Genomic DNA, 21,245 nt, shown 5'->3' with positions numbered 1-21,245 from the left:
GAGAGTCCTTCTTGTCAAAACAAAAACAAACATGATATGTAATGACTGGGGGGCCAGGTTGCTCTGTCCCACAGGCAAGTGCAACTGTCTCTTGCCTCGAGGTGACAGCAAGAAAAGGGGGGTAGGGACTGCAAAGGCAGAAGTGCTTAAATCTTTCTGGACATTGAAACCCTCCACCCAAAGCTTTTTTTCATTTTTTTGGTTTTTTGTTTTTGTCTTGGTAGATAAGGAGAAGCTGCTTCTCGCCCAGGCTTCCTGTGGCTGGGAGAGGGCCTTTCTGCAGTTCATTTAAATCTGGTCTGTCCACTATCAAGAGGTGGGAGAGAAGAGGAATAAGTCTCAAAGCTCCCCCTCCCCCAGCCCAGGGCCTGACCTTGTCGGGGAAAGGTTGTGTGTTTATACATCTGAGCATTTCCAGTGATTCTAAGATGACAGGGTAGGAACCATTGCCTTGGGAATGCACATCTCTATAATAAACATCCCATTTTAGGGGTTAATGTGAAGTTTCCTTTATCCAAGAAAAGTAGCAGGTCCATTGCGCAAGATCAAAGCGTAAGACCAAGTCTGAACCACACAGGCCTCTGCTTGACAGCTTAGCATCCCAGCGAAGTTAACCCGAAATGTTTCTCTTCGGTGACATGAGAGTGTGGGCAGGAAAGAGGGGACATAGGCATCGACCGGGGAGAGATGGGCAGAGAGCCGGAAAGCACGCTGAACGGGTTTTTATGAGTTTCTGACTCTTGCGCCTATACCTCCGGGTTTCGGAATGTAAAGAGGAAAAAAAAAAACCCTCCCACAGGCTGCTAAGCTAACACGGCCTTCGAATTCCAAATTGAACACACTTTGGTTCCGGTTTTTCAACAGTCGCAAGACCAAGCCGTCCACGGGGAGGAAAGCCAGAGGGGGCCAATTAGGAAGGAAGAAATTAAAGGGAGGAATAAAGCAAAGGAAAAAGCCCAGATGAAAGGTCCAGCGGAGAGTGAGTGACAAGGCCGGAGGATGGCAGCCGGCGGCGGAGGTGGGGAGGCGGCTGCGCTGCAAGCTGACAGGTGGGTCTCGGGCCTGGAAGGGGGCGGGTGGGCGGGAGGCCCTCCAACCCCTGGGCAGCGCCGGCCGCCGCGGCGACGCCTCCCGAACCCGGGCCGCAGAGGAGGGGCGGGGAGCGCGCGGGGCGGGAGGCGGGAGGCGGGCGCGCGGGCTCCCACTCCGGCCTCGGCGCCACTCGCCCGCCGCGCTCCGGGCGTCCCTTCTGCCTCCGACGCGCCGCGGATACCCCAGCCTCCGGCGCCTGGTACGGGGAGCTCCCCGCGCCTGCTGGAGAAGAGGAGCGAGGCCGAGCCAGGGCGGCCCCGGGGCACGATTCGTCGCGGAGACGCGGGGACCAGACCTGAGGATGAGCGGCGGAGGGCGGCCCGGGCACTGACGCGAGTTGGGGCCACGGCTCCCGGCCGCCGGCGGTGCGATGAGCCTGCCAGCGGAGACGCCCTAGCCGGGTGCACGCGCCGGGCGAAGCGCGCAGGTGGGGCTGCGCTCTCCGCGGTGCGCCCCGCGCCGGGCCCCCGCCGGCCGGAGGATGGGCGCCGGCGCCCCGGGGCCGCGCCCGCCGCTGCTGCCCCAGCGCCCGCCGCGAGCCCCGCGTCCGGCCGGCGCCCTGTGCTCATGTACGTAGGCTGGGCGCCCGTCTCCGGGGGGGTGAGGGTCCATGTTGGGTGTCCGCGTCCGGGGCGCCCTTCCGCCTCCCTGCTGCTCGGGAGCAGCCCCCCTAACCCAAGCCCAAGTTTGTACATATGGGTGATCGCCCGGGCTGAAGTCCGCCGGGCCGGGGATGGGGGTGGGCAGAGGGCACGGACGACCCGAGCCTGCTTGAGGGGGGTGGGGATGAGGGGGAGGAAGCCACCCGGAGGCGCGCTGAACAGGGGGGCGAGGGGAGTTGGAGGGCTTGGTGGAGAGGGACTGGATGGCCAGCATCCTGCGGCGTCTAGGGTTCCATCGGCCCCTTGGGGCGGCATAAAGTTTGGGAACCAGAGAGGCTTTCGGAGACAGGCAGAGTGAAGAGGGCTCGCCCCGCCCGGCGCCCGCCATCCCCGGCCTCCTCCACCGCACACCCTAGTGCTGCCGGGCCCCCCTGCTCCACCGCCACGACCCCTCCCGGGTCAAAGAAATTAGGCGACTGCGCGTTGCGGCCCACGCAGGGGTCTCTGGTCTGCGCCCCGAGTCGCTGAGCGGCTGCCGGGGTGCTGGTGGAGGAGCCACAGCCTCCCAAAGCCCCGACCCGCAACCGGGAACGGGGGTTGGGCTGGGGGACAGTCACGGACCTTCTTCTGGGCAACCGGGCCTCGGGCGGAGGGCGGGGAAGGGGCGTCTGCGCCCCGCACTGGTGGCGTTTGCAAAGTTGTTAGGATGAGTCACCGGGTCCTGGGAGCTTTCTTACCCCCCTCCCGCCCTTCTTCCCCAAACACCTTCGGGCAAGCGAGGAAGGGTTTCCCTCTTATTTTCCTGCACGGCCGTCAGCGCCCGCTCCACTGCGGAATTCTCCACTGAGTCGCCTTTAGGGAAGTGTGGCCGGGACCCGGAGGGGGCGCCGGGCTCCGGAGTTCTGTGGCTCCATCCGAGCCTTGCATGGGGCGCGGGCCCCGCTAGCTGCATCCCCGCTGCTCCGCCACCCGCTAATCAAGAAGACACGGGGAACACTGCGGGCCGGTGTTTTTCTGGGACTCGCTTCCGTGTCCGTGTCCACAGTCTGGGATGTGTAGGACCCCGGGCCGTGCCCCGGCGCCGGGCATGCCGCCTCTGCCCTCGGGGTCCGGCGCGTCCATTTCGGGAGCCGCCGGGCCGGGCGCGCGCGGGCCTCGGGGCTCAGCTGTGCTGCTTTCTCTCCGCAGGGACGGCGGCTCCAGACTGGCGGCGGCGCGCCCCCGGGCTGTGAATGCGACTCGCCCCTCGACCTCGCTCCCCGCCCGCCCGGCCGCCGGGACGCGGTAGGGGTTGCCCAGCTCCACTGCGATGGCAGTTGGCGCGCTGTCCAGTTCCCTCCTGCTCACCTGCTGCCTGATGGTGGCTCTGTGCAGCCCGAGCATCCCGCTGGAGAAGCTGGCCCAGGCGCCCGAGCGGCCGGGCCAGGAGAAGCGCGAGCACGCGTCTCGGGACGGCCCGGGCCGGGTGAGCGAGCTCGGGCGCCCGGCGAGGGACGAGGGCGGCGGCGGCCGGGACTGGAAGGGCAAGGGCGGCCGCGGGCTGGCCGGCCGGGAGGCGTGGAGCAGGCAGAAACAGGCCTGGGCCGCCCAGGGCGGGGGCGCCGGGGCCGGGGACCTGCAGGGGCGGCCCCGCGGGGACACCCCGCACGAAGAGCCCCCGGCCGCCGCCGCCGCCCAGGACGCGGCGGGCCCAGACCCAGAGCCCACGCCCGAGCTGCCGGAGGAGTACGCGTACCCGGACTACCGGGGAAAGGGCTGCGTGGACGAGAGCGGCTTCGTGTACGCGATCGGGGAGAACTTCGCGCCGGGCCCCTCGGCCTGCCCATGCCTGTGCACCGAGGAGGGGCCGCTGTGCGCGCAGCCCGAGTGCCCGCGGCTGCACCCACGCTGCATCCACGTCGACACGAGCCAGTGCTGTCCGCAGTGCAAGGAGAGGAAGAATTACTGCGAGTTCCGGGGCAAGACCTACCAGACCCTGGAGGAATTCGTGGTAAGAGGCGAGTGCCCGGGCGACTTTGCCTGTCCCAGGAGAGGGTGAACCGGCTCTGAGTCCCCACTTTGGAGAAGAGGCGCTCTGTGGTTTTCAGAGGTGGGCGGCGCTGTGCCCGCGTCCCCTCAGCACGACCCCTCTTTTTCAGTGCTGAAGTAATTTTTGAAAGCCGTGTGCCCAGTCCACGTGCATTCGCTCGGTCTTCACGATAAAAGGGTTTCCTTAGAGTGAAGCCCGTGGCCCTAAGGCGAACAGCCCGAGCAAAATCACTGGCTGTACTTTTAACCTTAATTGGCTGCTCCTGAGTTAAAAGTGTTGCTGCCGAAATGCTCGCCCTGTTTTCAAACACAGGGTAATTTACCCTGCTGTTTGGGATGTGTTCTTGAGCTAATAGCTCATTAAGGGAGACTGTACATATAAATAAGCCGTTTCCCTAGATTATGTGCTGGGTATCAGGCAGATGTTCTAGAAATTAAAAGAAAAAAATGCTTGCTCAATAGATGCTAAAACAAAGTCGACAGCAAAAACAAGTCCAGGTTACGGTTAAAAATGGTTTTATTTTAGGTGAGTACTGGTAATAGTATTAGTCGTGCTATTTCCTGAATGCCTAGTGTATGTTAGGCTCCAGGCTGCATTTCTCACCTGTATTAACTTAGTTAAACCTCAAACCACGCAATAAAGTAGATTATTATCTACTATCTCCAGCTGATAAAGAAGAGGAAACTGAGACACAGAATATTTTTAAAAGGTGTCGAAGGCAACACAGCTGTTAAGAAGCAGATTCATGTGTCAAGCACGCTTTTACCCCCTACACTCTTATTTGAACCCAAAGCCCAGCCCCACAGGGGCACTGGTGTGGATGGAGATGCCATCCAGGGCTTTTGCTGGCCGGGGGGGTGAACTGCCCCCGAAAGCCCTGCTTCTTCAGTACCGAGCCTGGGAGACAACTGCACGGCTGCTCAGTCATTCCAGTCCCCCATGGTCGGCTCAGTCCAACTGGACTTGGCCAGTTGACTTGGCATGCCAGAGGTTTCCCGGGCAGCAGAGGGCATCCTGGGACCTCCAGCCCCCAAAGCTGAACAAGGAGGCAGGTGCGAAGGAATCCTTCAGGGTGCCCAGACCATAGCCTCTGAGATCTGCAAGTTGAGAATGTGCCCAGGATGTGACAGCGTGTAGTGAGTTTTAGGAATGAATTCCTGAGTGTTGTAGAAATATTAATATAAAGCCGAGAAGGGCAGGTCTATAGGTAATGTACAAAGTGTGGAGATGCTGGGATTTGGTCAGAAAAGATGAGTTTCCATTCTGGTTTTGCCACTAATGGGCTGCATGATGGGAACAAAGCACATCTCCCCTCTGGCTTTCTTTTTCCTCATCTGTAAGGTAAGGGCCCGAAATTCCTTAAGGCTCCTTGGAGTTCTAACAACCTGACACCCAGGGTTTATCTCCAGGCAAACCTGTTTAAGACAGTTCTTGGCTTCAGCCCTTTGGAGAGACAGACAACCTTGATGAGAACCTGCTAGGAACCAGGCCCTGGCCATACTACAGAAGTAAGTCTGGAACCCTGCCCTCAGAATGCTCCTGGAGGACTGGGGAGCTGGGCAGATGTCTCCCCAGATGTTCTGGGGTGCAGCCCGGAAGTGCATAAGTAATGCTGGCCATGGGAGCTGGTGGAGCCCAGAGGAGGGGCCTTCCGTGTTGGCCTGGGACGGGGCTGTAGCCAAACGATTCTCTGGAGTTTTAGATTCACAGGAAAACCTAAGTGTTACAAGATCGAAGACGAGGGATTAGTTTTTAAGTAATACCATTTATTGTTTGCACTGTGTGTAGTTCCATAGTCATTTCTTATAGGTGTCCATGAGGCAGGATGAGGAACTACTAGCATTTTGATCTCAAAAGCCCAAACGCATCCCAGAGCAGCCGTCACAGGTAGAAGGAAGAATTGGAACTTCTGTTCTGTTATTCATTGCTAAGTGCTGGGTGCCATGAAGCGGCCTGTGTGTATGGGCGTGGGAGATCATTTTTTTGTTTGTTTTGTTTTTTTAACATCTTTATTGGAGTATAATTGCTTTACCGTGGTGTGTTAGTTTCTGCTTTATAACAAAGTGAATCAGCTATACGTATACATATATCCCCATATCTCCTCCCTCTTGCGTCTCCCTCCCTCCCACCCTCCCTATCCCACCCCTCTAGGTGGTCGCAAAGCACAGAGCTGATCTCCCTGTGCTGTGCGCTGCTTCCCACTAGCTATCAGTTTTACATTTGGTAGTGTGTGTATGTCCATGCCTTGTATTGTATTCCTGTTTTCAAAAATTGGTGCATAAGTAGAATGTGTTTCCCACTCTGAGATGGGAGAGGATAGCATCTAAAGGTAGATTGGAAAGATTATAATCTCAGTAAGAATTAAAATACCAATAAAGCTATTTTTAGAGTATTAAGCGCATCTTTCATCTTCAAGTGATCCTTTGTTCTTAACTTTCATCCAGTCATTACCCGATGCTAGGATGACACTGTGCACAGCTGCTATAAAATTTTCATTATATTCCTGCTCCTATGATAAGTACAACTGCATAACGATTGCGTTGTATATATCATGCTTGTTCATTCTGTTAGTATCAGGAACACTCATAAGGCATTTCCCTAACTTAGTGTGGCTTTGTGCAAGTTTCATTCCATGAACAAAAGGGTGCGGTGCTTTCTGGGAGTGTTGGGAGGATAAGCATAGAGGGGTATAGGGTCAGCTGTGAGTCCAGGGGTTTGTGGGGCACAACTGCTCTTGTGGCTGCTCTGGGTCCTCCAGGCTTCCAGGAGACCCATCAAGGCCCGCAGTTTGCACAGCACACAGTACACGGACGACAGGAAAGGAACGCATTTTACATCTGAAGCGCTTTGCGCTTCTCTGAAAACAATGTAATTCAGTGGCGGTTGAGGTGCCAGAGGGTCATGTCTGGGGCGCTCCCGATCACGGCCAGGTCGGGGGGTGGTGAAAGGCAGGCCGGTTCTGGGCCTCTTTCCTTGGGAGGCACGCAGGCGCTTTCTGTTCTCTGCTTTCCGAGAGAGAGTCGGTTACTGAGGGAGGCTGGGAGCTCGTGGTGGGTGCCTGAGAAGGTGGAACCCCGGATCCTTGTGCCTGTGATGCTATTGCGCACATGTTCCGGACACAGCGTGTCTCTTCCCTGCCCTCTCTTGCTCCTCTGTCCTGGGTATGTGTCTGCAGTCCCTGTGCCCGGTGCACAGTGAGGCCAAACAAACCGAAACGTCAGAGTTCGGAGCCGAGAAAGGTTTATTTACCACGGGGCCACGCCAGGAGAATGGCTGACTCGTGCTCCAAAGACCCAGTGGGTTTCAGGGAAGAAGGATTTATAGGCAAAACCTGTGGGGCGGGAGTCAGGGTGTGTAACCCTACTCTGATTGGTTGGTGGTGAGGTCACAGGGCGGTGCTCCAGGGATCTGTGCTCAGCCTGAAGTCACCATCCTCCACCGGGATGGGGGCCTTAGTTCCTGCAGAAGAGCTCAGGGATATGTATCAGATATCTGTGCCCATCCCTCAGGAGGAACTGGGACCCTCCCACATCCTGCCCCTGTTTCCTTCTGCATTTCCTCACTCCCCTAATTAGTGACTATTTGAATCTGCCCTTTGGAACTCAGGGAAGGTCTTGGAGGCAGAAACCTTTTTCCTACAAACAAGAAATAGAAAGCACAGAAAGGCTTTTGTACTTGGGAGGGCCCCACAGGGTCCTGCTGGGTTTCACTCTCTGCCCAGTTTTCTCTGTACTTCAGTCCTGTCTTTCCCCTTCTCACCAAGGCTCTTTACCCCATTCAAATTCCCATTCCTTACAGCCTGGTTGATCTCAGGCAGATGTCAGCAGAAGACCTTCAGTGAAATACCATTAAGCTGCTAATAACAATTAGAGTAATACCCTCATCCCTCCAGGGATGTTTGCAGTTTAGTTTGTATATTCAAATAAAAACATAGTTACCAGTAGAATGTCCTCCACTGCCTCTGAAATTATACCAAGCGTCCTGTTCTTACACAAGCAGGCCTCCAACTTTGAGTAAGGAAGCTGGTCTATTCGTTTATAATTTTTATACACGAATGCTATTTCACGTGCTCTCTTGCTTCCTGGGGCATGCCATTTGTATAACAAAGTACCACAGACCCGGTGGCTTAAACAATAGAAACTTACAGCTTCACAGCCCTGGAGGCTGGAAGTCTGAGATCAAGGGGTGGGCAGGGCTGATTCCTCCTGAGGCCTCTCTCCTTGGCATGTAGAGGACCGCCTTCTCCCTGTGTCCTCACATGGTCGGCCCTCTGTGCATGTCTGTGTCCTGATCTCCTCTTCCTATAAGGACACCACTCATATTGGATTAGGGCCAACACATATGACCTATTTTACCTTAATTACCTCTGTAAAGACCTTGTCTCTAAATACAGTCACGTTCTGAGGTATTGGGTTTAGGACTGCAACATCTGAGTTTGAGAGGGGACACAATGCAGCCTGTAACATAGGGTCAGTGACCAGAGTTGACCTCGTAGGCCTGGGTCCAAGGAGGTGTAGGGAATGCAGTGGGGCAAGGATGCATCAGCAAGTATGCCTGGAAGAAAGAATTAGTAGAGAAGGCACAGAGTGATGGGTAATACACGGGATGCCTTATGAACATAATTAAGCCACCCACCCAGATTTTGGTGATTTAGTGTCTATTCCATTCTGAGCTCCACGTCAGGAATTACTGTGCTTCTTACTTATGTCAGTGGGTCCTTGTATCATACGTATGAGGGCCTCACTTTTAAATTTGCCCCTGAGAGCTACCATACATGCCAGCAGCAAGTCAAATTTGAAATCCATTCGTTAAAACACGATTCCATTTTGAGCAACAAAAGAACTTGTTCCCCTCCTGGGAATCCTGATTTCAGGGGAACTGTGAAGACAGAAACAGGGTCTGCAAGCTTGTTTCCATGTTTTGTAGAACCTAACAGAATGCATGCGACACCCCGAGATACAGGAGAACTGAAATTTCACTTTGCTTTCGGTTGGGATGATATCAGTTCTGTGTGTCCACGCTGGTTACCGTAGCCGATCAGGAGGTCTGACTGGCAATTGTATTAAGTCTTAGAAGAAAAAGAGAAAATGAATTATTGATACGTGTTGCTTGCTGGGCTGTCTTGCAAAGCATGGGGACCGTTGGACAGAAGATCAGTGAACGAGGTAGTCACAGGTGAGATGACCCGGGACCACTGAGTCACAAGCCTCTCCTGGGGCCTCAGCAGCCGACTTGTTGCAAAATCTCCTTTCTCGGAGTTTATTAATGAAAAAGAGCTTACATGAAATTTGGAATCAAAAGCTCCACCTCAATAGATCTCTACTGCAATTATGAGCAAGTGCCCATAAAGAGAAAGACACAATTCTCCATATTTTTCAGTCTAATCGTATTTATATTCTTTTGACTGATGTTACTTAGACCAAAACAACACCATTATTATTTTCCTTTGCCGAGGAACATGAACTAAGTTGTGTAAAGTCGACGTTCTTTCCTGTAAGTCAGTTTCATGTGCGCGCTATTGCTAGGACTGAATTTGTTTTGGCTTCTAGGAAGATTTGGCAAATTCTGGACTTCTTAGTTCCTGCCCTTCTGTTCAATGCCATTTAAATGTTAACTTTTTTTTTTTTTTTTTTTTTTTTGCGTTATGTGGGCCTCTCACTGTCGTGGCCTCTCTCGTTGCGGAGCACAGGCTCCGGACGCGCAGGCTCAGCGGCCATGGCTCACGGGCCTAGCCGCTCCGCAGCATGTGGGATCCTCCCGGACCAGGGCACAAACCCGTGTCCCCTGCACCGGCAGGTGGACTCTCAACCACTGCGCCACCAGGGAAGCCCTAACTTTTTTTATTTTTAAAGAAAGGAGAGTACCTATGGTTTCCCTAGACCTTTCAGATGTGTCCCTAACTCAGGTAGGGGAAACCTAACGCGAATGACTGCACTTTTACGTGCTCCATGCGGTACTTTATTTGTGTGTATGAGACAAGTGCTATAAAAGTTCCCACAGGACATTTGGTCCTATCCAACACTTCCATAAAGCCTCTGGTCCATAAGATATTCCATCTCTGCCAAAAGGTCCTTGATATTTGCAAGGCCATTTTGTCCGGTCCAAAACTTACATAAGATATTTGGTCCATAGCAGAAGGTCTTTGTAGCAACATGGATGGATCTAGAGATGATCATACTAAGTGAGGTAAAACAGGCAGAGAAAGACAAATGTCATATTATATTGCTTATGTGTGGAATCCAAAAAAAGATACAGAAACGAGAAATAGACTCACAGACATAGAAAACAAATTTATGCTTACCAAAGGGGAAAGCAGGGGGAGAGAGAAATTAAGAGTTTGAGATTAACACACACACACCACTATATATGAAATAGATAATCAACAACTACCTACTGTGTAGCACAGGGAACTCTATTCATATCTTGTAAAAACTGTAATGGAAAAGAATCTGAAAAATTATATATACTAATATAATATAATACTGAAACACTTTGCCATACACCAGAAACGAACACAGCATTGTAAGTCAACTATACGTAATAAAAAAAGAAGAAAGGTCCTTGATATTTGGTCTTGTCCAAAGCCATTTGGCATGGACTCTTTGGATAGGACCGAATTTCAAGGACCTTTGGGTGTGGACCAAATGTCTTATGGAAGTTTTAGACAGGACAAATATCTGCTAACCTAAATGTTTAGTCTTTTATGTTGGGAAGAAGGAAACCAACATTCATCCATTGCTTATATGTTTTATATGTTGGGTGGGGGCAGGGTTTACACAATAGACTGATGAGCTGGTGGTATTTTTTTTTTTTAAAGGAGAGAAAACTAAGGTTCAAAACAGTTAAGTAACTTGACTGAAGTCATCAAGCTCGTGATGGGGGAGCCAGGATTTGAGTCCTGGTCTGTTGGACACTTCCTTCCAACTCTGCCTCTTTACCTTCCTGATCCCGTGGGGATGGAGGGGCATTTTGTGTGTGGCTGGGACTGCACAGGGTCCTTACCCTCTGAAGACGTGAGCTTGTGTTCTGGTTCATCCCTGTGCCCGTGGGCAATACTCAGAACCTCCTTATTAGCTGGCGGGAAAACGTGGAGAGGATGCTGTCTCTCACATTATAAGAAGGAAATGAGAGATATGAGAACCTGCAGAGCTCTGCACAAACAGCAGAACAAAAGCCTGCTGTACTTGCGGCCTGGGGAGTTGTGCATCTCAGGGGCGGTCCTGCCCCAGCATGGCGCTTGGTCACCAGCAAGATGGCCTGTGAATTTCCTCACCATCAGAGAGTGACTCTAGGGCGCTGTGTGTGCCCAGAAGTATTTCCTTCTCAGATCTGATAAGTCCCAACAGAAAGCTCATGCTTACATTTATTTATTAAAAAATACTTTTTTGAATAAATATTTGCAGGCATTGGGCTACATCCTGGATATACAGTGACAAACCGTCAGGTCCCTCCGATCAAGGGGCAGTGACCCTATAGAGAGTGATGTGCCCAGAGGTTGGTCAGGTGGGGTCGCGGCCTGCAGGGTAGGCAGGTGGAGGCCCCTCACCTAGATCTCAGTGCTGTTAACGCTTTGTGTTGAAATGACAGGGGAAGAAGGATCCTGGGGCAGCTTTCTAGGGAAAAGACCAGAGCCTGTTTCCGATGGCGTAGTTGTGAGATTGAGTAAAGGATACGGTTTTCCGCTCAAGTCTGCACCCCCTGTAGCCGTCCTTCATGGCACGGTTCTGATTATGTAGCCGGAAATCCTTCTTGCTGCTTATCTGTTCCAAGGCTGAGATCCTGCCAGCTGGATCTCACTTCTCCTTCTATTTCTGTCGGGCACTGGGGTGCGTCCAGGACAGAGGGTGCCTTTCGAATGGATGCAGAAAAGGATGATGTCAGGCATCTGCCCGTGGCCCTGCGAGCTCTCTGGGAAGCCCTAGGCCTGTGGAAATGCATAGCAATGGAAAACTAAGACGCCGTGGCAGCATGGGAGAAATGATTGTACCTGGGAATATGGAAGACTCATAGGCTGAAAGCCCACTGTTTAGAAAACTCATGAAATCCTGGATCTCATACAATAAAGCACATCTTCTCAAAAGCACAGCAGGAATGGCAAAAAAATAAGAGAAATTAGTCCATAGAGGTGGATGTATGAAACCAGACAGGAAAGTCAGTCGTTCAGGAGAGGCCGTCCTAGGGTGTCCACTGATACCCGGGGCCTGGACCCTTGGTACTCGAGGCCAGGCTGGGCCACGTCACAAGTCCAGGGCCCCAGGTAGGGAGAGTCAGATCAGGGTACCTCTCATAAAAGCAGACTCCCCGGAAGAGCCTGTCCTGCAAGAGGTCCGTGTAGACACACCCCCTGGATGGCATCAGCACTGGGCAGGGCTGGAGGCTTCCCTCTCAGCAGTTGCACATGCCCTGCTGTGGATGTGGAGCTCCTAGTCATGCTTCCCTGAGGGCTCTGGATAATCCACGTGGAATATTTTTATTTAAAGTGGTCCCAGGCTGGCAGGGCCCACAGGTACCTGACAAAGGCAAACACTCTCCGGCCGCAGAGAATCCCCCCAAATAAGGTTCCAAGGAATGTGATGTCAAAATAACAATTCCACACAAGAGGAGAGAGAGTCAGAAACCAGAGTCAGCTGAGACAGACGCAGCCAGATCAGACCCAGGTGTTGGGATACAAACGAGAATATTTTTTTATGCACAGAGAAATAAATGCGGGAATCAAGTGGATGGGTAAACCACATCAGTACATACCAAGTGCTTGCCAGCTTTGGAAAGGAATCGCATAGAGCCTGTATAAAGGAATGCTACAGTAATTGGAACTAATCTTCAAGGGGAGGATCTGACAGGATGATAGGTGCAGGTTGTGAGATCAGTTAGTGAATCTGGGGGTAGATTTGAAGAAGTTGCCCAGAATGAAACACAGGTGCACGGATGGAACATAGGAAGGAAATGTTTTGGTATATGGAGGATAGAGGAAGAAGGTCTAACATACATCCAGTTAGAATTTTGAAAGAAGTAGCAGAGAATGTGGAGAAGATGAAGTGATAGTGCCAGAGACTTTCTAGTTGAAAGACCCCTATTTCCTGATGCAGGAATCCCAGTGAATCTAAAAAAAGATATATGTATGTGTGTGTATATATATCACACACACATATATTAAGTATATATAAAATATTTATGTATATATATACATATATGTGTATATATATATATGTATGTATATGTATAAAACCACACCTAGTGAGAGTGCAGAACACCAGAGAGAAAGGAAACATTTTAAGAGGGACCACAGAGTCAAGACTTTATCTGCAAAATAACAGTAACTAGGCTGACCCCTGACATCTCGTCAAGAATAGAAAATTTCCGCCAGGATTTCCCTGGCGGTCCAGTGGTTAAGAGTCCATGCTCCCACTGCAGGGGCCATGGGTTCAATCCCTGGTCAGGGAACTAAGATGCTGCAAACCACCTGGCACAGCCTAGAAAAAAGGAATAGAAAACCCAAAGCTGTAGAAGAACATCTTTAAAGAACAAAGAGAAAATAAGCATGAATTCAATGGATGTACCTGGCAAAACTGTCTTTCAGGAATGAGCCTGAACAAAAATATTTTTCAACAAAAATAGAGTGCGTACTACCAAGAAACCTTTACTAAAAGAAGTTCCAGATGCAATCTAAAGGCTGAAATCCAGGAAGCAAAACAGGATCCCAGAAGCAGAGGCACAGAGTTAAGAAAGAAGGGATCAAAACCCCTCCTTCACTAAATTGCAGATCACTAGTTCTCAACTGGGGTCCACGTTGCCCCTACGAGGGAGCTTTGGCCACATGTGGAGGCGTTTGTGGTTGTCATAACTGGGGTGGGCAGATGTTACTGACATCTGGTGGGCGGAGGCCAGACAGGCTGCTGGAATCCTACAGGGTCCAGACCAGCCCAACAACCAATATCAAGGGTGCTGGGGCTGAGAACCCCGACTGCCTATTACAAAAGCGGGGGCCTCCAGGGTGGTGACAGCTGAGCTGGTGGTGGGGCTGATGTTCCCGTGCCTTGCAGGGGTTGGTGTGTCCTGTACTGAATTTTGAGCTGTGCAATTTATCCTTAAACAGGAGATGCCATTAAATACAACTTTTAAATGTTCTTGGAAAAAGATGATCGCTGGGGAGCTGGTGCAGCTTTAGGCCAAATTCTGAAATAGGTGAACATTTTCAAAGGCTCCTTCTGTCGTCCAGGGCTACAGGTCACAGGTGGCACCAAGCTCCAGTAGGCCATGGCCAACTGTTCTGCCCTTCCTGGAAGAAAATTCAGACCACTTCTAAGTGATATGCCCCCTGCTCCCGAAGCGCCTCAGAAATAAATACTAACATACACCGTACCAGACAGGTCGGCCCTTCTGTATCATGTCTTTGCTTTTGTCAGAGGTTGACATGCTACACTCGTTTATATCTATCTCCCTGGTCCAACTTTAAAAGGTTTCTTACTTACATTTTACTTTTAAATTTCATGCATTTTTTGAAAAAGTGTCTCAATATTTTCGTTTCAGAAGGCTTGAAACAAAATACGCAATTAGTTTCAAGCAAGCCAGGACTCATATTTATTCATTCCTGTTAAGGTGTCAGGAGCCGTAGCTCTGTCCCCGGTCACGCTCTCTCATTGTTGACAGTTATGTTCTGGGGGCACAGGGCCCTTGGCCAGTGGACGGCTGTCACCGTGGCACCTTTCTCCCCTGGGGCCGCAGTACAGGGAGTCCCCAGCTGGCCAGGAGGCTGGCAGTCCCTTCCCACGTGGAACAGGGCCCCCCTGAGCACCTTTGCCTCAATCGGCTGGTAGTTCAGGCATGTCACACTTGGCAGAAATGTCAGGGAGTGTGGGGTAGGAAAAGAAAGAATTCTGACAAGGCTGCTGCCTTTCCCTGGGCCTGTGAGGAACAAGGGACGCTGGTGGCCTGAGGGGTAAACTGTGCTGGGATGTCAACCCCTCAGCTCAGGTCACCTCCTGCAGCAGAGTCCCCTCTGGCCTCCTGTGCCCTCCAGGGAGTCAGAGAAATAAGCTCATCTTGCTCTAGGGTGACAGGATGCAGCAGCTGACACAACTGAGTGCTCGGCTCTCAGGGGTGCCTCTGAGCTCAGAGACGGATCCCTTTCTTGTGAGTGAGCCCCACAGTCTCTTAAACCCCCGTGGAAAGGGACCTCATTAACTGGAGAAACTGCTGGGCTGGCCTGTTGTAATATCAGGATGCTTTGGAAGAGGCTCAGCTTCAAGGGGAAGTGCAGGGGCCAAAGTTGTGAGCTGAGGATGCCTGTGCCCCGTTCTCCCGCCCTGGTCCAGCACTTGCTGGGTGATTGGCAGCTGAGGCAGGCTGATGGGAGCCAGGCTCCGACCTCAGATGTGTCCGGGTGGCCACGTCCTAGTTGGCGATGGTGAGCCTTGTTCCTGGAGCTGGGTCAGCTGTCCTCCGGTTAGCACAATTTTGTGTGCCTGACGCACAGTGAGGCCACGCACTGGAACGTCGGAGTTTGGAGCAGAGAAAGGTTTATTGCAGGGCCATGCAAAGGAGACTGGTGGCTCATGCCGTAAAAAGCCCCCAGCTCCTCAAAGGGTTTCGGCAAAAGCCAGGTGAGGGAGTGGGGCAGGTAGTAGGGTATGTGATCAGCTCCTGCACAATTCTCAGATTAGCTGATGGCGAGGGAACAGGGCAGGGTCACAGGGGTTAATGTTATCAGTCCTTAGGCTCCAGGAGGCCTGGGGCTATGGGCTCATGGTCATCAAGTAGTTAACATCTTCCATTTGGTGAGGGTTTTAGCATCTGCAAAACAACTCAGGAAATGTGCATCAGATACTGTTATCTGAGTACTTCCCAGAGGCCCCATGGCAGAGGACATGGGGAGGGGTCTGTCCTGGGGACAGACAGACCCATTGGGTCCTGCTCAGTTACACCCTGGTCACCTTCACTGCTCCCTGCTTAGCGTTTAAACGATATTACTGCCATCTCAAATGAAGAATGATGAAAGGGAGCAGCATGGTTTTGTTTTCTGCGTGTGCGTGTGTGTATGTGTGTGTGTGTGCGTCTGTGTGTGTGTGTGCGTGTGCGTGTCTATATTAGGAAGAGATACGCACATGGGTTTCAATGCATTAAGTGTTTTCCCCGTTTGCTGCAGTCTCCACCACTCCCTATTATGCACCTAGTTCACTGCCTCGTTTTCTTACATGACGAATCCCTGAAAGAATCTGAATTTGTGATCCCTGAGAGAACCAATCCCCACATCACACCGCACACCCATCTTTTAAAAGCCTACTCTTGGAAAACAGTTAGTTTTAGTCATTTATATGTTAAAGGAAAACCATTTCCTTTTCATTGCTTCTTTCTGCTAAGGATAACTGATCCTTAATCTTTTATACTAATTCTAAAAAAAGGGTTTAGTGCTTCCCATGTTTTAAGAGGAGTTTGGCTTTAACAAAACTGCCCCCAGCCCCAGTCTGTAGGTGGTCACGCCCAGTTGGCATCACAGCCATTCTATTAAGGTCTTAATTTAGAAATCTGTGAATAGGCAAAGTATCTATTAGAGCTACTCCATCAAAATCTCACCATCACCCATGCTCCCTATTGGGAGGAGAGAGGCCGTACCTGACTGGGCCCAGGGTCCAGGGTAGCACTCCAAGCCTATCCGCCTGTGGCCCTGGGGTTACTCCGAGCCTTGCTGGCCCCTTCTCCTCCTCTCTGCACGGCTCTGTTTGCAGCAGGCCAGGACTGGGCGCCAGGGGCGGGTCCACCGTGGGCACACACCTGCCTCCACCACAGAAATGGGGGTGCACGTGCTGTCTTAGCTCAGGCTGCCAGAGCAAAATGCATGAGACTGGGTGCCTGAAACAAAAGAAATTTACTTCTCCTGGTTCTGGAGGCTCAAAGTCCAAGATCAAGGTGTCTGCAGGGTCTGGTTCTGCTGAGGACCCGCCTCCTGGCTTGTACACTGCCGCCTACTCATCATGTCCTCACTGGGTGGGGAGAGGGCCCTCCTCCTCTCCTTACAAGGACACTAATCCCACCCGCCAGGGCCTCACCCTCGTGACCTTGGCCTCATCTAACGCTTATGACCTCCCAAAGGCTCCGCCTCCAGAGACCATTGCATTGGGGGTGAGGGCTTCACCATATGAATTTAGGGGGAGGCATTCAGTTTGTAACAGGAAGCCAGCAGGTTTTTGCTACATGTGATCGGACTGTGTGATCTGTTAGGTCAGCACCCTTCCAGGACATTCCCCAGGTCTTCAGCCCAGAAGAAGCACCCTGCTTCATTTTCATCTGTTTGCCACCAAGTGAAATACACCATGTAAACACTGCCTGCGTCTTTCCCCTGTAAGTGAGTTCCTGCATGATCCGTATTTATCTGAGGGAACTATTCACAAGAGGATTTGAAAGACATTAAGGGGTCCTGCCTCAAGCTAAACTAGTGTGTGTGTGTGTGTGTGTGTGTGTGTGTGTGTGTGTGTGTGTGTGGTGGAGTCCTATTCTTCCTGAGACTGGAAGCTGACAGCTCCTGGGGACAGTTCTTAATTAAGTCCCTTTGTGTGCAAATCCGTTCTCTGACAGCCAGTAGAAAGACAAAAAGAACAAAACAAAACCAGAATCTTCTCTGAAGACGCAGGAAGCAGCAGCTTGCGGTAGCTCCGTGGCCATTGGCTTGTGCTGGAGGCTGGAAGGTGGCCGTGGACCAGGTTCATCAGGGGCTGCTATTCCCATGGGAGGGAAGATGGGGGGTGGGGACGGAGGGGCTGGAGCCCTCCCTGCTGGCCCTGATGTACGAGGGGAGCTCAGACAGCGGGCGGAGCCAGGGAGGCATGGGCTGCTGGGTGGGCACCTCTGTGTCTGGCCTGGACCCTGCTGCTTCCCAGGGTGGAGACAGAGCCTTGCTCTAGTTGAAGATATTTCAGGTCGAGGAAACTTGAGTAAGGTTGGGAAAGGACTTAGTTTGAGGTGACTGTTGAAAAGAAACCTGGGACCTGCATAGCATCTTCCAGGCATCTTGCAGGGAGTCGGGAGGGTGGTCAGAGCAGGCAGGGTGGCCCAGCACATACTCATGAAGATGGTACGTGAGCAGAGCCCGGTGGCCTGACCAGACCCTGCGTTCCGGCCGCTGCCTTGCCTTGCTGTGTGGGTTTCTTGACAATTCACCCGACCCCTGGGTGTGTGTTCACCCCGTAAAAATGCAGAGTTGAAAAGCATTGCTCCTGCGTTTTCTTCCAGCTCCAAAATATCACAGCTCCGGGTTATCAGAAGCTAATGAGACCTGTGGTTTAAGTAGAAGGGGATTCCCCTTAAGTGCAGCGCACTTGACCCTGGGCACTTTTGGGAAGACACTAAGCAGCTGGAAGGACACTTTCGCCATCTGGTGACAAAAGTGTGACAGTGGCTTTGGGAGGATGCTTTTCATCCAGGGCCACGCCAAGGACTGCTTTCAGCGAAGGGCGATTTTCGCTCCTGCCTCTTGTTTCTTCTTTTTCTTTTTTTTCCTTTCTTTGTTTTTATTAGTTTCAGATATCATTTGATTTTATCACATTCAATTTTTGTTAAAATAAAATGAACATTATCCTATTAAAATGTAACGTCAGAAAAATAGAGAGAGGTTATTAAAGAAGTTACTATCCTTTTTGGGGAGAGAAGATATGCTTGAACAGAGGAATTCTTTTTTTTTTTAAGAAGATTATCTGATTGCAAAACTTTAACTTAGATTGTTGTTTTGGAGGTAAAGAAAAAAATGAAATGATAAAACGATATAGTATCCAAACTCTAAAACACTTACTTTAGATTTTTATTTTGAGAACTATTGAAAAATTACTCCTGGAAAAAAAGGTTAACTTTTGTATTTCTCTCTGTACACGGCAACTTGTTTCTTAATTGGAAGTTATCAGAATAATTATGCAACAGGGTCATAACGCGTAAACAGAACTCAAATGCACAAACACTGAGATCTCGTTCTTTAGCTTTAGAACAATTCTTCTAGTTCTGCTGATGGTGGGAAACGTTGTGCTTTCCAGTTTAGATTTCTAAGTCTCTTTGGGGTAGGTTCTCAGCCCCAGGAGGGAACCGTGGAGCCGGCGAGGCCCCTCCTTGTCTCCATGGCGCCCCTCTCCACCCGCTCTATCCTCCCCAGCTGACTTATCCACATTCCCGTCTGATCCCTTTCCTCTCCCTCCCACTCCAAGAAACAGCTCTGCCTTTAAAAGCCATAACATGCACACAGCTCAGCTGCCATCTGCCATCGCCTGCTTTTCTGTTAGTTTCTCTTTTTATGTGTCAGCTCCCCAGCCAGACTGGGCACAGAGGTGAGCGACTTGGGTGTGTCTTTGTATCTCTCTGTGAGAATACAGGATTCTGTTCCGGTCATGAGCCTATGGGATTGGTCAGTGGAGGGTGGAGGGCCTGGTGGTGGGGCTGAGAAGCCTGCTCTTGTATCGTTGCCCCGGAACCGTGTGCCTAACCCAGCCTGCAGGGTGGGTGTGTCCACATCATATATCTTCCACTTTTGGATTTGAAGTTTGTCCACTGGGTAAGTAAGAGCGTATGAGTCCTCAGCTACTCCTTATAAATGTTAGCGATATATAGGAAACACTGCCACACAGGGTAGAATAGTTAGGAAAGATGTAATAGGCAGAGGGTGGTGTGACACCTGCTCCCCACGTGCAGGACTAGATTGCTCCAAAATCTCGAGGTTTTGCTTCCTGATCTCAGGCTGTGCACTTAGGGACCCTGTTTCTAGCCATGCCCTTTATGCACGTGTCAGATCCCTTCTGTGAAGCCTCTGCTTTCGTGTGTATATCATCCTAGCATCTGTATCTTCAATTCCATTTGTGGATTAAATGTGTAATCCACATCTTGATCCCTCATAATGGAAAGATTCCTCTTTCTTCCCTTTGCCTCCTGTGTGGGCATCTAGTCCTCCAGCAGCTCCTTACCAGGTGGTGACAGCCCTTCCTGAAGCAAAGCTGTAGATTTCATTTTTTATGTTTCTCCTCATGTGCTGTGCAAGTTAATTTCAGCTCCTGTGTCTTTCAATGGTTTCTTCCTTGACTCAGTCAATATTTATTGAGCCTGTGTGGCGTTTTGCATCAGCTCAGTTGCTGTAATCATCCTGGATGTGACAGAGACATGACACGCCCTGGCCCTTGAGTTGCACTGAATCTAGCTGGCAGCTGACTGCAGGCTGGGAGTCGGGCTCTCAGTGACAGGACACCGTGCTCTTGGCCAACACGCCCGGAGGAATTCAAGGGGTCCTGGGCTTATGGAGATTCAAAGGAAGGGGGGGAGGGTCGAGGAACTGGGAAAGAGGAAGGTAGAGGGAAGCCCGGATTTCAGGGTTTCTCTTTGTTTTCATGTTAATCTTAGTTTGTGTCATTGTAGAATCCAACACTATGGGGGTTAGAAACATAAACGGAACCTCTCTGGTGATGGACAAAATAGAGAAATGGAGAGAAGACTTTATTTTAGGTGGAATGGGTTTAACTGAGAAAGGTCTGGGCTGACGCCTCTTAGCTCACAAATTAATCCCATCTATGAAAACATTACAATTCCTTGGGAAGCTCTGCTGGGATTTTCATGCCTCTCATTTGTCTGTTCCTGAGGAGGCATCTGCATTCAGCCTGGAATTAGTGGGGTTTCGTGGCACCCACGCCAGCAACCACAGGGCGAAGTTCCAGATAGGAAATATAATGGTGCTTGCTCGTCAGAGAGCAGGATTCTGGTGACACAAGGCATCTTCGAGTTCTCACCCAGGCCACTGGCCTTTTCTGGCAGCTCAGGACAGAAAGATATGTTGAAGCTGGATTTAAGAAAAGTATGTTGGCCTTTCCAAGTAGGTGGGCATTCTGCTGGGTGTGGAAGGTGCAGCTATGTAGGCAGGATAGAGCAGGAGGAAGTGTCTGGAAATTAGTTTCTTTTTTTTTGTGCATGAATTTTCATAGCAGCTTGATGGGTAACAGCCCCAAACGAGAAACAACCCAAATGTCCATAAACAAGTAAATGGATAAACAAACTGTAGCATGTCTATACAATGGAATATTGTCAAAAAGGAATGACAGGAAACAGCACAGACACATCTCAAAATAACTATGCTGAGTGAAAGAAACCAGACAAGAAAGAGTACATGTATGAAATAAGTTTCTGCCTTCCAGAATGCAAAGACATCTGGGACACAGACAAGAGTGAGATTCAAATTCAACCTGCCTTCTGCTGTATTTCAGAGCCTGGTCCTTCTCATGGTTATGAAATGACACAAGGCAAAGCTCCTTATAGATAGCTATCTAACTGCACCAGAGTCCATAAATGTGAAATATATGAGATAAAAATACAACTGCTAACAAGCAGCTAGTACAGAAGCTCCTCCCAAACGACCACTTACTTCGTGTAGATCCTTTTATGTACGAGGCCCTGACTGTAAGCGGTTTCCATTAGGAAGGCCTCATTCTACATCTGAGAAGTGTTTCCCACGTAAATTAGATTGCTCGTTCCTACTTAGCTGTTTAGAAACCGGCTCAATATGTATTTTA

The 21,245-nt window shown here is 50.9% G+C and overlaps 1 protein-coding gene across 2 annotated transcripts in view; it reads left to right on the top strand.

Moving 5' to 3' along the window:
• The first annotated feature begins 788 nt into the window (after positions 1-788).
• Positions 789-21,245, top strand: part of VWC2 (von Willebrand factor C domain containing 2) — a 116,935-nt gene continuing 96,478 nt past the window's right edge. The window contains exons 1-2 of one of the 2 annotated variants that reach the window (XM_060304936.1): positions 789-1,049; positions 2,883-3,684. In XM_060304936.1, the coding sequence (XP_060160919.1) occupies positions 3,004-3,684 (681 nt within the window). In that variant the 5' untranslated portion in view covers positions 789-1,049; positions 2,883-3,003. Of the gene's footprint in view, positions 1,050-1,588; positions 1,662-2,882; positions 3,685-21,245 lie in introns of those variants that run through there. The other variant, XM_030871345.2, reaches the window with a different exon arrangement.

This window comes from Globicephala melas, chromosome 9, assembly GCF_963455315.2.
Source record: "Globicephala melas chromosome 9, mGloMel1.2, whole genome shotgun sequence".
NCBI classification, from domain to species: Eukaryota; Metazoa; Chordata; class Mammalia; order Artiodactyla; family Delphinidae; genus Globicephala; species Globicephala melas.
The sequence above is the reverse complement of the archived record's forward strand: the minus strand, read 5'-3'. Positions and strand labels throughout refer to the sequence as shown.